Raw genomic sequence first — 15231 nt, forward strand, 5'->3', positions numbered from 1 at the left:
CCTCCTCGTCCTCCTCCCCCACCTCCCTCCATCGCTTTTCCTCTCGCCGTTCCCCCCTCTCCCAGATCTCCAAACGTTATTGTTCCTACCGCAGGATGTGTAGCTCCCGACGTGCCGAGGTGCCTTCGGGCTCGACCAACCTGACCCACGGTCGTGAGGTGCTGCCCACGAATGTCAAGCCTGTTCACTATGACTTGACGCTCGAGCCGAACTTTGAAGCTTTCACCTATGATGGATCCGTCGTCATTGAGTATGTTTATACCCCTGTTTGCGGAGTGGAAGACCCCGGGGTGGCATCTAAACTGACGGTCTCCATCTAGTCTTCAGGTTGCAGAGGACACCACCTTCGTCTCCCTCAATACCAATGAAATCGACATCCATGCTGCCACCGTCTCTGCCCAGGGCGCCGTCGTCTCCTCCAACCCCGAGATCTCGACCGACAAAGACAAGCAGGTGGCCACCATCAAGTTCGCCGACACCATCCCCGCCGGTTCCTCGGCTCAGCTGAAGCTCGACTTCACCGGTATCCTCAATGACAACATGGCCGGTTTCTACCGCTCCTCCTACAAGTCGAAGGACGGCCAAACGAAGTACCTCGCTTCCACCCAGATGGAGCCCACCGACGCTCGCCGGGCCTTCCCCTGCTTCGACGAGCCGGCCCTCAAGGCCAAGTTCACAATCACTCTTGTCGCCGACAAGAACATGACCTGTCTGAGTAACATGGACGTTGAGTCGGAGACCGACGTCAAGGGCGGCCTCAAGAAGGCCGTCAAGTTCAACACCTCCCCGCAGATGTCCACCTACCTGGTGGCTTTCATCGTGGGTCATCTGAACTACATCGAGACCAAGGACTTCCGCGTTCCCATCCGTGTCTATGCCACGCCCGATCAGGATATTGAGCATGGCCGCTTCTCGCTGGACCTGGCTGCTCGGACTCTGGCTTTCTATGAGAAGGCGTTCGACAACGAGTTCCCTCTGCCCAAGATGGACATGGTGGCCGTGCCCGATTTCAGCGCCGGAGCCATGGAGAACTGGGGTCTGATCACCTACCGTATTGTGGATGTGCTGCTGGATGAGAAGACGAGCGGTGCGTCGCGCAAGGAGCGCATTGCGGAGACCGTCCAGCACGAGCTGGCCCACCAGTGGTTCGGAAACCTGGTGACCATGGACTTCTGGGACGGCCTCTGGCTCAACGAGGGTTTCGCCACGTGGATGTCGTGGTACTCCTGCAACAGCTTCTACCCCGAGTGGAAGGTGTGGCAGACTTACGTCATCGATAACCTGCAGAGCGCCCTCTCTCTCGACTCGCTGCGGAGCAGCCACCCCATTGAGGTGCCGGTCAAGCGGGCCGATGAGATCAACCAGATCTTCGACGCTATCTCCTACTCCAAGGGCTCCTCCGTCCTGCGCATGATCTCCAAGTACTTGGGTGAGGATATCTTCCTCCAGGGTGTGCGCAACTACATCAAGAAGCACGCCTACGGCAACACCGAGACCGGTGACTTGTGGTCGGCCCTGGCCGATGCCAGTGGCAAGCCGGTGGAGCAGGTCATGGATATCTGGACCAAGAACGTTGGATTCCCCGTGGTGACGGTGTCGGAGAACCCGAGCAACTCGTCCATCAAGGTGAAGCAGAACCGCTTCCTACGCACCGGTGATGTGCGTCCCGAGGAGGACAAGACTCTTTACCCCGTCATGCTCGGCCTGCGCACTGAGCAGGGCATCGATGAGAACACGATGCTTACAGAGCGCGAGCAGGAGTTCAAGGTGCCCAACCTTGACTTCTACAAGCTCAACGCGGATCACTCCGCCATCTACCGCACCTCGTACACCCCCGAGCGTCTCACCAAGCTTGGTGCGGCTGCCGGTAAGGGTCTTCTGACCGTGGAAGACCGTGCCGGTATGATTGCCGATGCTGGCGCTCTGGCGGCGTCGGGCTACCAGAGCACCTCCGGCCTCCTCTCCCTCCTGAAGGGCTTCTCCACCGAATCCGAGTTCGTCGTGTGGAACGAGATCCTGACCCGGATCGGCACCCTTCGCGCCGCGTGGCTCTTCGAGGACCAGAAGACCAAGGACGCCCTTAAGGCCTTCCAGCGTTCGCTCACCGGTGACAAGGCCCACGAGCTGGGCTGGGAGTTCTCCGAGAGTGACGGCCACATCCTGCAGCAGTTCAAGGCCCTCATGTTCGGCAGCGCCGGTATGGCCGAGGACCCTATTGTCGTCAAGGCCGCCCAGGACATGTTCGCCCGCTTCTCCGCCGGCGACGTCAGCGCCATCCACCCCAACATCCGCGGCAGCGTCTTCTCCATCGTCCTGAAGCACGGCGGCGAGAAGGAATACAACGTCGTGTACGACCGCTTCCTGCACGCCCCCACTTCCGACGAGAAGACCACAGCCCTCCGCTGCCTCGGCGCCTCCGAGCACCCCGACCTGATCCAGCGCACTTTGGCTCTTGCCAACGGCGAGGAGGTCAAGAACCAGGACATCTACATGCCCCTGGGCGGTCTGCGCAGCCACACCACGGGTATCGAGGCCCGCTGGTCCTGGATGAAGAACAACTGGGACGCCCTGTACAAGCGTCTGCCCCCTGGTCTGGGCATGCTCGGAACCGTTGTGCAGCTCAGCACTGCCAGCTTCTGTACCGAGGCGCAGCTGAAGGATGTGCAGACTTTCTTCGAGAGCAAGGACACGAAGGTAAGCTTGACTCCCTGGACTCCCTTGTATCAAGGACATAATTATCCTTGAGTATATGATCACTAAACCCCTGTCTTCTTTCTAGGGCTTCGACCGCTCCATCGAACAGAGTCTCGACGCTATCCGCGCTAAGATCAACTGGGTCAACCGTGATCGCGCTGACGTCGCGGCTTGGTTGAAGGAGAGTAAGCTGTAAGCCGTAGCTTTTTGGTTTCTTCTGGCTTTTTGGAATGGCTAGTCGGTTCTTTTTATTCTTTTTGGTATATACAAAAAGTTGGAAGGATGAGTGGGGTTGTATAATTCTTATTTAATCAATATATATCGATCTATATCCATTTTTTATGTCAATGGTTTATGTCTTGGATGAATTGATCTATTGGGGAATATATGGGGTTTTGTATACTAGTTTCACATGAAAAAAGGAATCTCAACTCAAATAACGAATTAAAAATTACTAGACTTGGTAAGGTTGGAGCATAGAAGTAGTTATGTGTTTGTCTGTATCTGTAACTATAGTTATCTGCCAGCCAGGAAAGCTCTCAGCCAAGAATAGAACTTCCTCATCTTGACTTAAACTGAACGTGAATATCCTCTACCATCCACCCTTTCCACCAAATCCAGAGTTCTCGTCCCCGCCTCCTTTGCGGGCCCCCATACCGCGGGTGGGTTTGGATTGCGCGGCTTCGTGTTTTCGGAGTTCTTCAGGGACGCGCGAGATTGGTGATTTGATGAGCATTTGTTTGAGGTCGTACCTGTGTTTTAGTTGTTAGTGAGGGAGGTCTTTGGTTTGTGGGTGGAAAGGGGGAAGGGGTATAGATAATGATAGGAATGGGAAAGGGATTAGGGTTAGAAACGTACATGACATCCGCATCTTCATTACCCAAGAAAGTGATAGCCACACCACTCTTGCCGGCACGACCGGTACGACCGATACGATGGGTATAACTTTCGATGGAGTTGGCCATGTTGAAGTTCAGAACCAGCGACACGTCAGGGACATCGATACCACGACCCGCCAGGTCAGTGGCGACGAGGACGTCGGTGGCGCCGCTGCGCACGGAAGCCAGGGCGGCTTCACGCTGCTCCTGCGTCTTGCTACCGTGCAGAGTGACAGAGGAGAAGCCCATCTGTTTGATTTCCCGCGCGATGGCATCACAGTTGCGCTTGATGTTGACGAAGACGATGATCGGGGCGCGGAACTCGCCGGACGAGAGGATGTCCGCGAGGCGCTTCTTGCGCTTGTCTTCGCCGGCGACCATCTCGACGCGCTGCTCGACTGTGTCGACGGCCTCGCCGGCGCTACCGATGGTGACGATGGCGGGGCGGCGGAGGTATTTGCGCGCGATGCGCTCGACGGCCGTCGGCATGGTGGCCGTGTACATCATCGTTTGGCGGTAGCGGTCCTTGGCGCTGAGGCGCTGGCTCATGGCGAGTGCGTTCTCGGCCTCTTCGCTGTCGGGCTTTTCGTTGGAGACGGGGAGGGCGTCGAGGATCTTGTTGACGGGCTCTTCGAAACCGAGATCGATCATGCGGTCGGCTTCATCCATGATGACGTAGCAACATTGGCTGAGGACGAGGAGGCGACGTTCGATGCAGTCGACGAGACGACCGGGCGTGGCGATGATGATCTCCGCACCGTCCCGCATGCTGTACGCTTGCTCTTCGAAGGAGTGACCTCCGACGATACTGACCACGTTGAAGCCGAGCGGTTGCGTGAACTTCTTGGCCTCGATCTCGATCTGCTGCGCTAGTTCACGGGTGGGCGCTAACACAATGGCGTAGGGGCCGTCGTTTTTACGCCATTCAAATTCGTCGATGCGAGGCAGTTCGGAGATGTACACCAGGAGAGGGAGGAGGAAGGAGGCCGTCTTACCGGAACCGGTGACGGCCACACCGATGAGGTCGCGAGACTGCATGGCAATCGGGATGGCGGCACGCTGGATGGGCGTGGGCTCCTTGTAGCCGACCCGGTTGACCAGTTCCATCAAGCGACTCGGCAGATGCGATTCATCCCATGACCGCATGGGGTTGGGTACACTGCCACCCTTGGTGGCAATGTTGAAGTCCTCCTTGAAGATACGCCAGTCTCGCTCGCGCATGTGTTCCAGCTTCTTCTCGCTCCAGTGCTTGTCGATCTGGTTCCGCACACCCTCCTCTCTCCGCCGTCGCTCCATCTCCATCATTTCGCGCGCACGCATCCCACCAGCCTCGCGATCCTGGTCCTCCAGGGCTCGCGCATACTTCTTCGCCATCTGCTCCGCAACATCATCGCCGAAGCCCGCCAGACGTCCACGACCGAAGAACTTCGCCTCATGCCGATGCTGGTACAACGGGTTGTAGTCGCCACTGGTATCCTCTTCCGCGTTCCACTCGAAGTTGAACTTCCGATCCGTCGTCCTCTTGCGCTTCTTCTTCGCCGAGAATGTGGACGCCTGGTCCGCTCCCATATATCTGTGCTTCACCAGAGCCGCCTGCGCAGCGGCCTCGTCCTCTTCCACGGGCCGAGACGAGCCCTTCTTCGGCGGCGGCATGTCGTTGTTCTTGCTCTGTGCATGCTGCGAGGAGCCCCGCATGGCAGCCGGCGCGGTCGGTACATTCGCGTTGCGCATGGCCCGGGGCCCGGTGGGAATGGATCTCGAGTCACCGCGCGGGTCGTCGGAGGCTATGGAGGGAGATTGCGTGCCGCTGTGGTCTGTCCCGTTGGGTGCCCGTTCGGCCTGTTTTCGAGTAGCTTCGACTTCCTTGGTGCGTTTTTCGAGTGCGAGGCGTTCGCGTTCGGCTCTGGAGAGGAATTTAGGCTGTAAGGTAAGAAACATTCAAAGGTTAGTAAAGTATTCAGTATGTTTGTCAAGCTGGATAAGCTGTCAAGGGAAGCTTCACTGCTATGACATACCTTTGCGGCAGCAGCATCTGCCTCTCGCTTCTTCCGGACCAGCTCCTCCACACTCAGCGGCGTAGATGCCGGATGCTTCGTACCCCATCCGACCTTCTTCTTCTTCTTGGGAAGCTCTGGCGGCGGCGCAGGAGGGAGGTCTTCGGGTGGTGGTGGAGGCGCGGACACGTCCGGGGGCGGAGGAGGGGCGGCGGACTCTTCTGGGGGAGGCGGAGGGGGAGTGGGAGGGCGTTCTGAGAGTTCGGGGGGAGGGGGTCTGGAGGGATCCTCCGTCGATCCGTTCGTTACGATACCATCCATGATGGCGATGTGAGGGGGTTGGGCGCAAAGAAATTGGAGGTGAAAGAAACGGTCGACAATGGAGAGTCGCCGCGGAATCTAGAATTTCTACGGCGGGCGACTCGGCACGATGCGCAGTCACGTGGACATAATCTCGATCTTGTAGAATCATAGCAGCCACTTACCCCCGGTGTGTTTTCACCTCTTACTTGCGCCCAAAGTACGGAAAATCAATTTTGAAAGCGGGATCATGTACTTGGTAGCTTTGTGTCATGGGTGTGTCAGTTCGGTAGTGTTTACGCATAAACTGAGGTGGTAGGAAGCTGGCAAGTGTTTTCACCCATAGAAATTCTGTTAATTGACCATCCGACCAGACCCAAATGTTCAGTTTGAATCTGTGGTTTTTTTAGAGTTTGAGTCCCGTGGTCTGTACCAGACAACGGCGTGGTTGCGGTAGTAGTAGTTGTTGCCCGCCGTACTCCAGGGGGTGAAGGTAGGCCTTGCCTGGATCAACACTCGATAGAGAGACCAAGTACAGAGAGCTATCATGTAGTTACTAAAGGACAATGAATACAGGCCACAAGCAGATTATAATTTATCTCGCACTACCTAGGCATTAGAACACAAGAGAAACGGTGTCCAAACTCATAAAAAGTCCACCCAACCAAACATTCGCATGATATCATTTAAGAAGAGCTGTCACGAAGAATCAGGCAAACTAGCATGGTAGCGAGCACCCTCCCTTCCAGACATTGCAGAGTCGCTAAGCAAATCAGAAAAAGAAAGAAAGAAAGAAAGAAACATTGTTCTACACGGAGAATAGTGGCCGATTCGAGCGGTCAACGGAAGGGGATAGAAAGTCCGCATGCCCCATCGGTCATAGACAAGATCAGATCAGATCGGCTGGAGGCGAAACTCACAAGCATAGGAGTTTAGGCACCCACGCTGCCGTTAACGGGAGCCTCCTGATAGTAAGCATACGGGTTGGGTTGGGGGGTCGCGGCGGTCGTGGGGACAACCAGAGGCGTTGCCGCAGCCACGGCGGCGTCGGACTGCTGCTTGGCAGCCTCGGCCGCGGCGCCGGTCTTGGTCTGAGCTACAGAGGCAGGGCCATGGACCTCACGATCCAGAGTCATGTACTCCTTGGCCGCGTCCTTGGTGCCTCGTTCAAGCAGATAGACCATGTAGGTTTGGACAAGCTCCTTCACCACGTCGGCAGACAGACCGCTCTTGGAACGGACGTCATCGACCACCTGCTTGATGCGCTCATACTGGACGGTTTCCGTAGCAGAGCTTGTGGGCTGCTCCAGCTCGAACACGAGGTAGCTCGTCCAGAAAGCTCCGCTGTCCAGGTAGTACTGCTGGTTGGTCTGGTACACTTGCCGGGCATCTTCGGCGGATCCCTTGATCTTCCACAACAGGCGAGCCCATTCGGCGACGAGAGCCGCTTTCGTAGCCAGGTCGCTCTGCGGCGAATCCAGCTGGGTCTTGTACACCTCGATGGCAGCTTCCAGCCCACCGTGACGGCGAGACATGTTGGCCAAGGAAACAATCGTCTCCACGTGGTTGGGAATGTTAAACAGAATTGCTTCATGGATGTCCTTGGCCACATCCACTCGTCCCGACATTTCTTCGAAGTAAGCATATTGCAGGCGAGTCGCCGGGTTTGCGATGGGCACGTAGAGGCAGCATGCACGTTGGTAGATGGTGCGCACTTCTTCTTCCTTGCCCGGTTGAGCGGCCATCCAGCGAGCATAACGTTGCCAGAACTCATCGTAGTGCGCGCAGGTCACGAGGCACCTCTCGTACAGGAACTGCGTTCGCGAGTAAGAGGCCTCGGACTCCTCAAAGTCGAGGTATTTTCTCCAGTTGACCAGCTGACCTTCATCCAGCTCAGTGACATGGAAGTACGGGCGCTTGATCTCCGACTCGTATGTCCACCGTTTAGTGGTTTCGGTCTGCGTCTTGTGGAATATTTCAAGGTGGTACGCGTCGACACGCAGTCGGAGGTCCCGTTCGACTTCCGCATCGGCCTTTGCGCCTGGGGCCACATTTCCGGCAGCAGCGTCTAATTCGGCCCGGAATTGGGACAGGGTCTCCGGAGGAGCAAGTTCCACCAAGGGACGAGTCTGCGCAAGCTGCCTGAATCTCTCAAAGTATCGGGCATACTGATGCATGGGGACATGGATCACTCGGCCAAGAATGCCAAAGATCTTTTCGGGAGATTCGACTCGCTCCTCAAACTCAATGTACTTGTCCCAGAACGGATGGGCCAGAAAATCCAGCCCAACGCTGGTCGCACCTCGTTCGAATAGTCTGTGCCAGGCGTGTTAGTATTTCCAATAACGTCAACCAGAGCAGGGTGAAGGGCGAGAGGAGGGCAGTGAAGGGGAAATAACAAGGATGGCAAACGTAAGCATTCAATCTTCAGTGCATGCGAACCCAAACAATTCAACGACTCGGGTGATCAAATGGTCAAAGACGTTCCCCCTTCTCTGCATCGTTCGCAGAGTAGGATCCATCGAACAGAGGTACTGATCTGTGGTGTCCAAGGAATGAAGTTTGATGTGAAATCAATTTTTCTTTTTCTTTTTTCTTTGTGTAGTATCAAGGGAAAGTAAACAGCCTGAGGAAGCCAAAGGGTGAGAAGTAAACTCCATTTGAGTCCGGGTAAGGCGGCATCTCACCCGTCATCGAGGGAAGCTTTATCAACGACCTGTTGCATTTACGCGGATGCGATACCACGATAATGTGCCGTGCTGCGTTGGTGGTTACAGGAGGGGAAGGAAAGGAAAAACCAGCGTTTTGTTATATCCACTTACTCTCGAATGATGTCAGCATCATGGGAAGTCTCTGCCTTGAAAGAGCAGTAGTTGGTCCAGAGGTCGACCGAAGGCGAAATGCTAGCGACACCGCGTTCATAGACCTACCGAGCGAGGTGTTAGTCACGAGGGGACAGTCGGAAGGGAGCGAGAGGGTATTCCATACCATATCTGCTGCTTCCGTGCCGGTGATGGAAAACTCCAAGTCGGCATACTTCTTCCAGTATCCAAACAGCAAGGGGAACTTGGCCAGGAACCGGTCGTAAACATTTCGTACGGTGGTGATAGCCTGAGGGCTGGAGTTGCGATTGATTCCTCCCTCGAGGGCCTCTGCGCCGCGAACCAGTCGTTCCCAGGTCTCGAAGTTATCGGGATCATCGATCTATATTGCCATAGTAAGACCAGTCAGTCCAGATGTACAATACCATTGGGCCGAAGCAAGGATAAGATAGATCATACCAATTCAGCCTCCAACTTTCTCAACTCCGCATTCTCCTCTTCGGAGCCTCCGTAATTGTAATCTGCCATGATGACAAGCGGGAACGTAGTCTGCAATGCAAAGCGATAAGAGCGCACCGAACGGCGACCGACGGTGGGAATGGAACTGCAGGGAGAAGGGAAGGGAGAAAGAGGGAGAGGGAGAGGGTGGTAGAGTAGATAGACGGAGAAGACTTGAGAGACAGCGGAACAGCCACACCGCGCGCCCTTTTTTCTTCTTGCCGAGCCTCACCCCGAATGTGGCTTAGCGCCCTACAATTTCTCGACCACCCAAGGTATTCACGCTTCATCTCTGCCATCTCGTCTCCATCCAGCTTCCTTTTTCCATTTCCCCAATTCCCTCTCCTTTCTCCGCCTGGTGACGATCTTCGCCTCACTCCACCATGGCATCCACTCAGGCGACCACCGGCTTGGTGAGCAAGCTGCCTTCCCGACTCCAAAACTTCTTCGCCCGTTATCCTCCGCAAATCTATTCCGCCGCCGTGGCACCCCGTGCTTCCCCGGAGGAGACGACACAAGCTGTCAGCGAAGAGTCGCTGCCCTCGCCATACACCCCAAACAGAGACGCCAAGGGCTACAAGCACCCCGATCCCAAGGAATTCTCGCCCTCGAAAGCCCTCCTCCACACCGACCCCGAACACCCCAACCCTTTCCTGCCTCACAAGAACTTCCGCACGGGCAAATGGATTAGCCCGCGCTACGGGCTGCGCACGCAGGCCGACCTGGTGAAATTGGCCGTCAAATACAACGTGGAGGCGCTGCTGCCGCCGGGCCGCAAGTCGACGGAATTCAAGGAGACCCGGCGCGCGGAGCGGGGATTGCAAATCAAGGGTACTGGTATCGGACAGAAGGTCAAGGGTCACAAGTGGGAACGTACGATGGAGGCGCGTCTGGAGGACCGTCGCAAGGCTATGCTGGAAATGCCGGAGATGATCCGGTTGTGGAAGCAGGTAAGCACACTCTACCGGCGGCGTTTGAGAAGGATTGATTCTGACTCGAGTTCTTTTTACAGAGAGGTCACGGTCGTGGCTGGAAGAAGTGGCCCAAGCGGTAAATGGGTCGTTGAATACCCATCCTTTAATGGGATTTGTCTTACGTTGTATCATTTTTGCCGGACCTCAACTCGTATAGGTCGATTCGGAATCGGAGTTCTTGTCCTCATATGTGTATGTATCAATAGATATTTTTTGAAATGGCACCATTTGTCTCATGTACATCATTGCTCGGCCGGTCGTATAGATTCACCGGCTGGATGTAGACTCGTGTTTTCGTAATTGGGAAGGTCTGGATCGAACAATTCCTCGGAAATAACCACGCGTGAGTAGTTCACATCTTCGGCACAATCAATGGTTCAACCCAGATGCCCTCTATGCTAAAGGCTTACGGTTTGTGAGAACCAGCATTATCTAATGGACGCTTTGATAAGACTAATTGCCACCTTACAGACAAATGATCACCTATAATCCTGTGTCACGAGGGGTGGATTACGTCTATATACTACAACAGAGTGACTACAAGTTCTAACACAGGCTTTGGTTCCGGTCCGTTGAGCCAAGATTAATTTGGATGCCCCAACCATGTCCTGGGGACATAGAAAGGTTATTTTAATCTCACAATTTCCTGGCGAGAGCACCTCTTATCCTGCTGCAACCTGCAGTATACTATACCAATTACAATCTATGGTCTACGGGATGTAACATTCGAAGATGAAATCGGTGGCGTGCAATGCTGCCATTGTCCGGATGTTTTGTTTCTTATTTGTTTGCTTGCCAGTGTTCAGCTTATGCCTTGAGGAACTTGTACAAGTCGAGACGTCTGGCGTTTGTGTAGAGCCAAGATTGATGTTCTTTCGTTACTAGAATATGAAGCAATATAATCGAAAAACCAGACCCAGGGGGATCTCATGAACCAGCTATGATGATGCGAAGAAGTTATTACTGCTACTTCCTACAACCATGATGATCTATAGCACCGGCAACCTTATGAGCATCTACCCTAGCATCTGACGATACAGAATAACATAACTGATCAGAAAGCAAAAAAAAAAAAAAAAAAAAAAAAAAAAAAAACCCCGGTTTGGCAAAAAGAAAGTCCAAAATAAAAGCAAAAAGAGAAGAGCAAAACAAAGGAAAAGCTCCGCTCTTCAGAACAAGTGATGATAGGGAGCCAATCGTAGAAGCTACCGTTTGAAACAACGGTCTCTATCTGTCCATAGAGGAAATGTATGAATTTTCCCTCATTTTCCTTGGGGCTCGAACCAGTCATCCTGGATCACATCAATATATGCTTCGTACTTATCCTTTCCTCGTGGGATGTAATACACATAGTTCCGTTTGTTTTCATTTATGACGGCCAGAGAAGATTTCTCATCTGACTTTAGATGAAACGTGTTCGAAGGAGCAGTCCACTTAATGCTGTGACCTCGTGCTTTTCCCACAGCCCTAAAAATACGATCATTGCCTGGGTTTAAACAGTACAGGAATATATCGAGGTAAGGCCCGTAGCGGTTAATTCCTTCCCGAGAGGCTACTGCCAAGATATCAGAGCTTTTGAAGTCATGATCGATGAAATGATTCCCTGAATTATGTCAGTCCTGTTCAATAATAAGCCTAGTCAATAGGACTCAGAATGCTTACTTCCTTGATCCCCGGAACAAACCCAGCTACAGCGAACGCTTGGCTTGCCAGTTTGCTCTTGGTACAGGAAAAAGATATACCGTACCAACGTTTCCCGATGAATCACGGCACAGAGTCCGTAGACCTCTCGAGGGGAATCTATGCTCATTCGCATAGAGAACCTATCGTTGCTTTCGCCCCATAATTCCAGCTCATTCAACTGAAAACTGTCATTGCCACTGGCGTGGTCACTGAGGTCATATTAGGACATCACCTCGAATGTATTATAGGATTTGAGACTACATACAAATCGTAAGTAAAGTAGTTGACAAATGTTAAATATCGTCCGGCGGAGCATGAAGCCACGGGGTCTTCAATGTGCGCAATTGGGCCGTCTATGTCAATGTCATGAAGTACATCGAGGGTTGGGCTCAGCTTTGAGAGGTACATAATGCCCTCTTCCTCTGGCTCGGTTATGCCGTAAACAGAAACCTTCATATCCTTGTTAGCGAGGAATAATTGATAGTATCAAGATCCTACCATGTCACCTTGTAGCACTGCAGCAATCGATGCGTCAGGCCGGATGATGCCTTTGAAAAGCTCATCATTCCCAAAAGAGGAGTACCCTTTGAAAGTATAGATAGAACGCCTTTCGAACACAAGTCTTTTTGTGGTAGGGTCGACAAAAAAGAAAAAGTGGCAGGTCTTGTCGTTTGGACTACGGACGACAGCGGCTGAATATCTGTCCATTTTTTCTGTGCAGGTCCGAAAGTTGGGATGTATGGGTGATAGTGAAAGGATATTGAGCTCTTTTGAGGCTCCTCGTTTTGCGATATGAGCAAGTTCGGTAGAGATCTAAATGTAAGTGAGATAGAATATCACACCATGAAGCTTCTGGTGAAGAGGATGTAGATGGGGAGGATATGTCATTTACAGAGGAAATGATGAGAGGGTGTAGATGATGGTAGTGATCTTGCACTGTATGGAATTTCTGCTGATTGCTATTTAATTGGTGAACTCCAAATGAAGGGAAAAGTGAAAAGTAGGTCGGGAGGATGAAGTTGAGTTGGACATGATCTGAAAGAAAAAGTGATGGTAGGGAGGGTAGTAGTTTGGACTGAGATGAACGAGAAGATGTGATGAGAGGGGGTTGATCAAAGTAAGATCAAAATGAGTTGAATTTTTCTTGTTTGCTCAGCCTCGATCAAATAGATCATCCTTAAATTGGATCTAGTTCATTAAAGTTGAGGTTAGGAAGTGTTGTGGTTAGAGTTGATATAGAGTTGATGATGATGATGATGATGATGATGAGTAGTAGAACAAGGACCCGGGTAGAGTAAGCATTCCCAAGGTAAAGGCTCTCTAGGATATACTGAAAAGGCACGACTTTGAAAAGAAAGAAGTATGGATAGTATTCAAAGAGAGGAGTGCGGTAGGAATTATTACCTAGAACCGGATAAGTATTCTACCTAGGTGTATATTCCCGATGTTAGCGAAACCTTTAGTGCACCCCTTCAGACAACCAAATATGGCAACAACATGAAGGCCCTCTTATTCCATCACCAACCCCGAGAATAAATCCTCACCTCTCCCCTACAATAAAGCCACCAGGTACAAAAGCCCTCAACCCCAACATACCGGAACCAAAGCACCGCCCCTAAGTCAGGCTAAGCTTCAAGCTAACCCCTTAGCCGGCCCGCTACCACGCAGCAAGTCAGCACGAGTGGAGCAAATCTCAGCCAGCAACCCAGGTTCATCTGCTCGATTATGCCTGAATTTCCGGCCCCAATGCAGATTTCCGCAGGCCCTTTAAGCAGCCCGGAACCCCCAAATCCCCGGGGAACCATCTACCCATCCGCTCAGCCATGGTGACTGTTGAAATTAGCCACGTCCAAGGGGTTCGCGTGCACTGGATCACGAGTAGAATAAGCGTGCCGGTCACGGATGTTCGGGCCCTGCTGAACCCTGTGCGTGTGCCAGAACATGAATACCCTGGTGCTCTGTTCCCGGGGACGGAGAGGTATGAGGCTCCCGAGGAGGAGAAGCCGGTGATGAGGTTCAAACAGGTGGATCCCTTGCCGGGCCAGGAAAAGAGGTATCCGACGTATCATTGGCCGGGGGGGATTCCAAGCTGTGTGCAAAAGTTTCCGTTGCTGGGGTTGACGGAGGAGCAGAGAGACGAAGGGGAGGATGATTTCCTCGAGGGCCATACGCTAGTGGAGGAGGCGAGGGGGTGGTTGTTGTTCGTGAGGGTATGTGTTTTGTAACCCATCTTTCAGGATTGATGACTCACTGATGAAAATCTAGGAAAATTGGATTCCACGCGAAAAGGCTGGCATCACGGAAGATGAAGATGAGGACTATGAGTTGCGACAACGGCGAGATCTCGTCGAGCGATGGGCTTTGGCGGAGCAGTCTTTTCGCGACGTGAGTGCTACATCCTGGAGAGCTTCATCTCAAATTATACGCGCAGATAACTAACAGACTATCACAGTTCTTCCATTATCGGGCAGCGCCCCGGAAATCAGCCATAGATTATCCCGAGGCATGTCTACATCGGATTGAAACCCGACGCCACCAATTCGGCGAATTCATCTGTCTCGCAGATATAGACACGCCCGAGAAACGGGCCAGATTCGTCAAGATTCTTATTCTCACCTACCAGCTAGACGGCGAGACCATGCATCCCTTTGGTGACGAGGTCATTCCAACGATGGTGCAGCCCAACCCAGCCAGCTTTCCGGACCCAAAAACGTTCTCGATAGACGACTTCATGATGTGGGCGTTTGTCGAAAACGCCGACTTCACGAGCATGACGATGTCTCGGAGCGGACACGTTCTCTTTAGATACGGCATGATGGGGCACAAATTCATCGACCAGAACACCATCGACACGGGGCGCATATCGATGGTGGAATTCAAGACCAATGGCATGGTGGACAAGACTGCCATGAGGCTTCCGTTCAACATCTTTCAGGCAATGTCGTATGTGAATGGGTTGGGCTGGGGAGTTGAACGTTTGGAAGAGCAGATGGCCGGTGGAAATGAGTCAAGTAATGGACCGTAAGTCATTCTCATACTTGCTTGGCCGGAATGGGACCGAACCTTGGCTAATTATTTGGCAGCTTGGACTTTGATCTTCCGGTCCTTGATATTCTCGAGTCCGGGTTTGAAAATGAGTATCTCTCCTTCGAGGGGGGTGTGGAGACGTGGGCGGAAGATATCGAGAAATATGCACCGGGGTATCTGGCGCTGGAGAAGGAAGGGAAAGCGGCCGAGTATGATATACGAAATCTTATACCAGAACCATAGAGTCTGTAAATTAGACGGGGGGGAGGCAACTCCCCGGGCTTGTATATAATCTGTATCTTATTGAATTTTGCAATGCGTATTGGGAAAGAACACTGATTCAAACAAAACATCATGGCTT

General features: G+C 52.8%; 6 protein-coding genes across 6 annotated transcripts; 3 read left to right on the forward strand and 3 right to left on the reverse strand.

Moving 5' to 3' along the window:
• Window positions 1-95: 95 nt before the first annotated feature.
• On the forward strand, window positions 96-2890 carry KD926_001104 (M1 family metallopeptidase; the record flags this gene model as incomplete). Its single annotated transcript, XM_053104780.1, has 3 exons — window positions 96-250; window positions 321-2694; window positions 2780-2890. 3 exons carry the CDS (start codon window positions 96-98, stop codon window positions 2888-2890), a joined length of 2640 nt encoding a protein of 879 aa, XP_052951987.1.
• A 396-nt stretch (window positions 2891-3286) lies between these two features.
• prp28 (mRNA splicing protein PRP28) lies at window positions 3287-5887 on the reverse strand (the record flags this gene model as incomplete). The annotated part of the gene is made up of 3 exons (XM_053104781.1): window positions 3287-3446; window positions 3553-5492; window positions 5588-5887. The coding sequence occupies 3 exons, from the start codon at window positions 5885-5887 to the stop codon at window positions 3287-3289; spliced, it is 2400 nt and encodes a 799-aa protein (XP_052951988.1).
• Window positions 5888-6798: 911 nt separating this feature from the next.
• Window positions 6799-9216, reverse strand: KD926_001106 (putative mRNA splicing protein (Prp39); the record flags this gene model as incomplete). The annotated part of the gene is made up of 4 exons (XM_053104782.1): window positions 6799-8182; window positions 8689-8792; window positions 8855-9070; window positions 9148-9216. The coding sequence occupies 4 exons, from the start codon at window positions 9214-9216 to the stop codon at window positions 6799-6801; spliced, it is 1773 nt and encodes a 590-aa protein (XP_052951989.1).
• Window positions 9217-9569: 353 nt separating this feature from the next.
• KD926_001107 (mitochondrial 54S ribosomal protein mL59) lies at window positions 9570-10240 on the forward strand (the record flags this gene model as incomplete). The annotated part of the gene is made up of 2 exons (XM_053104783.1): window positions 9570-10136; window positions 10199-10240. 2 exons carry the CDS (start codon window positions 9570-9572, stop codon window positions 10238-10240), a joined length of 609 nt encoding a protein of 202 aa, XP_052951990.1.
• A 1182-nt stretch (window positions 10241-11422) lies between these two features.
• KD926_001108 (uncharacterized protein) lies at window positions 11423-12551 on the reverse strand (the record flags this gene model as incomplete). Its single annotated transcript, XM_053104784.1, has 4 exons — window positions 11423-11763; window positions 11823-12052; window positions 12109-12293; window positions 12342-12551. 4 exons carry the CDS (start codon window positions 12549-12551, stop codon window positions 11423-11425), a joined length of 966 nt encoding a protein of 321 aa, XP_052951991.1.
• A 1115-nt stretch (window positions 12552-13666) lies between these two features.
• KD926_001109 (uncharacterized protein) lies at window positions 13667-15113 on the forward strand (the record flags this gene model as incomplete). The annotated part of the gene is made up of 4 exons (XM_053104785.1): window positions 13667-14053; window positions 14109-14228; window positions 14296-14864; window positions 14927-15113. The coding sequence occupies 4 exons, from the start codon at window positions 13667-13669 to the stop codon at window positions 15111-15113; spliced, it is 1263 nt and encodes a 420-aa protein (XP_052951992.1).
• Between the last annotated feature and the right edge of the window lie 118 nt (window positions 15114-15231).

Source organism: Aspergillus affinis (assembly GCF_023601865.1).
Source record: "Aspergillus affinis strain CMG 70 chromosome Unknown NODE_120_length_108624_cov_86_247165, whole genome shotgun sequence".
Classification (NCBI taxonomy): Eukaryota; Fungi; Ascomycota; class Eurotiomycetes; order Eurotiales; family Aspergillaceae; genus Aspergillus; species Aspergillus affinis.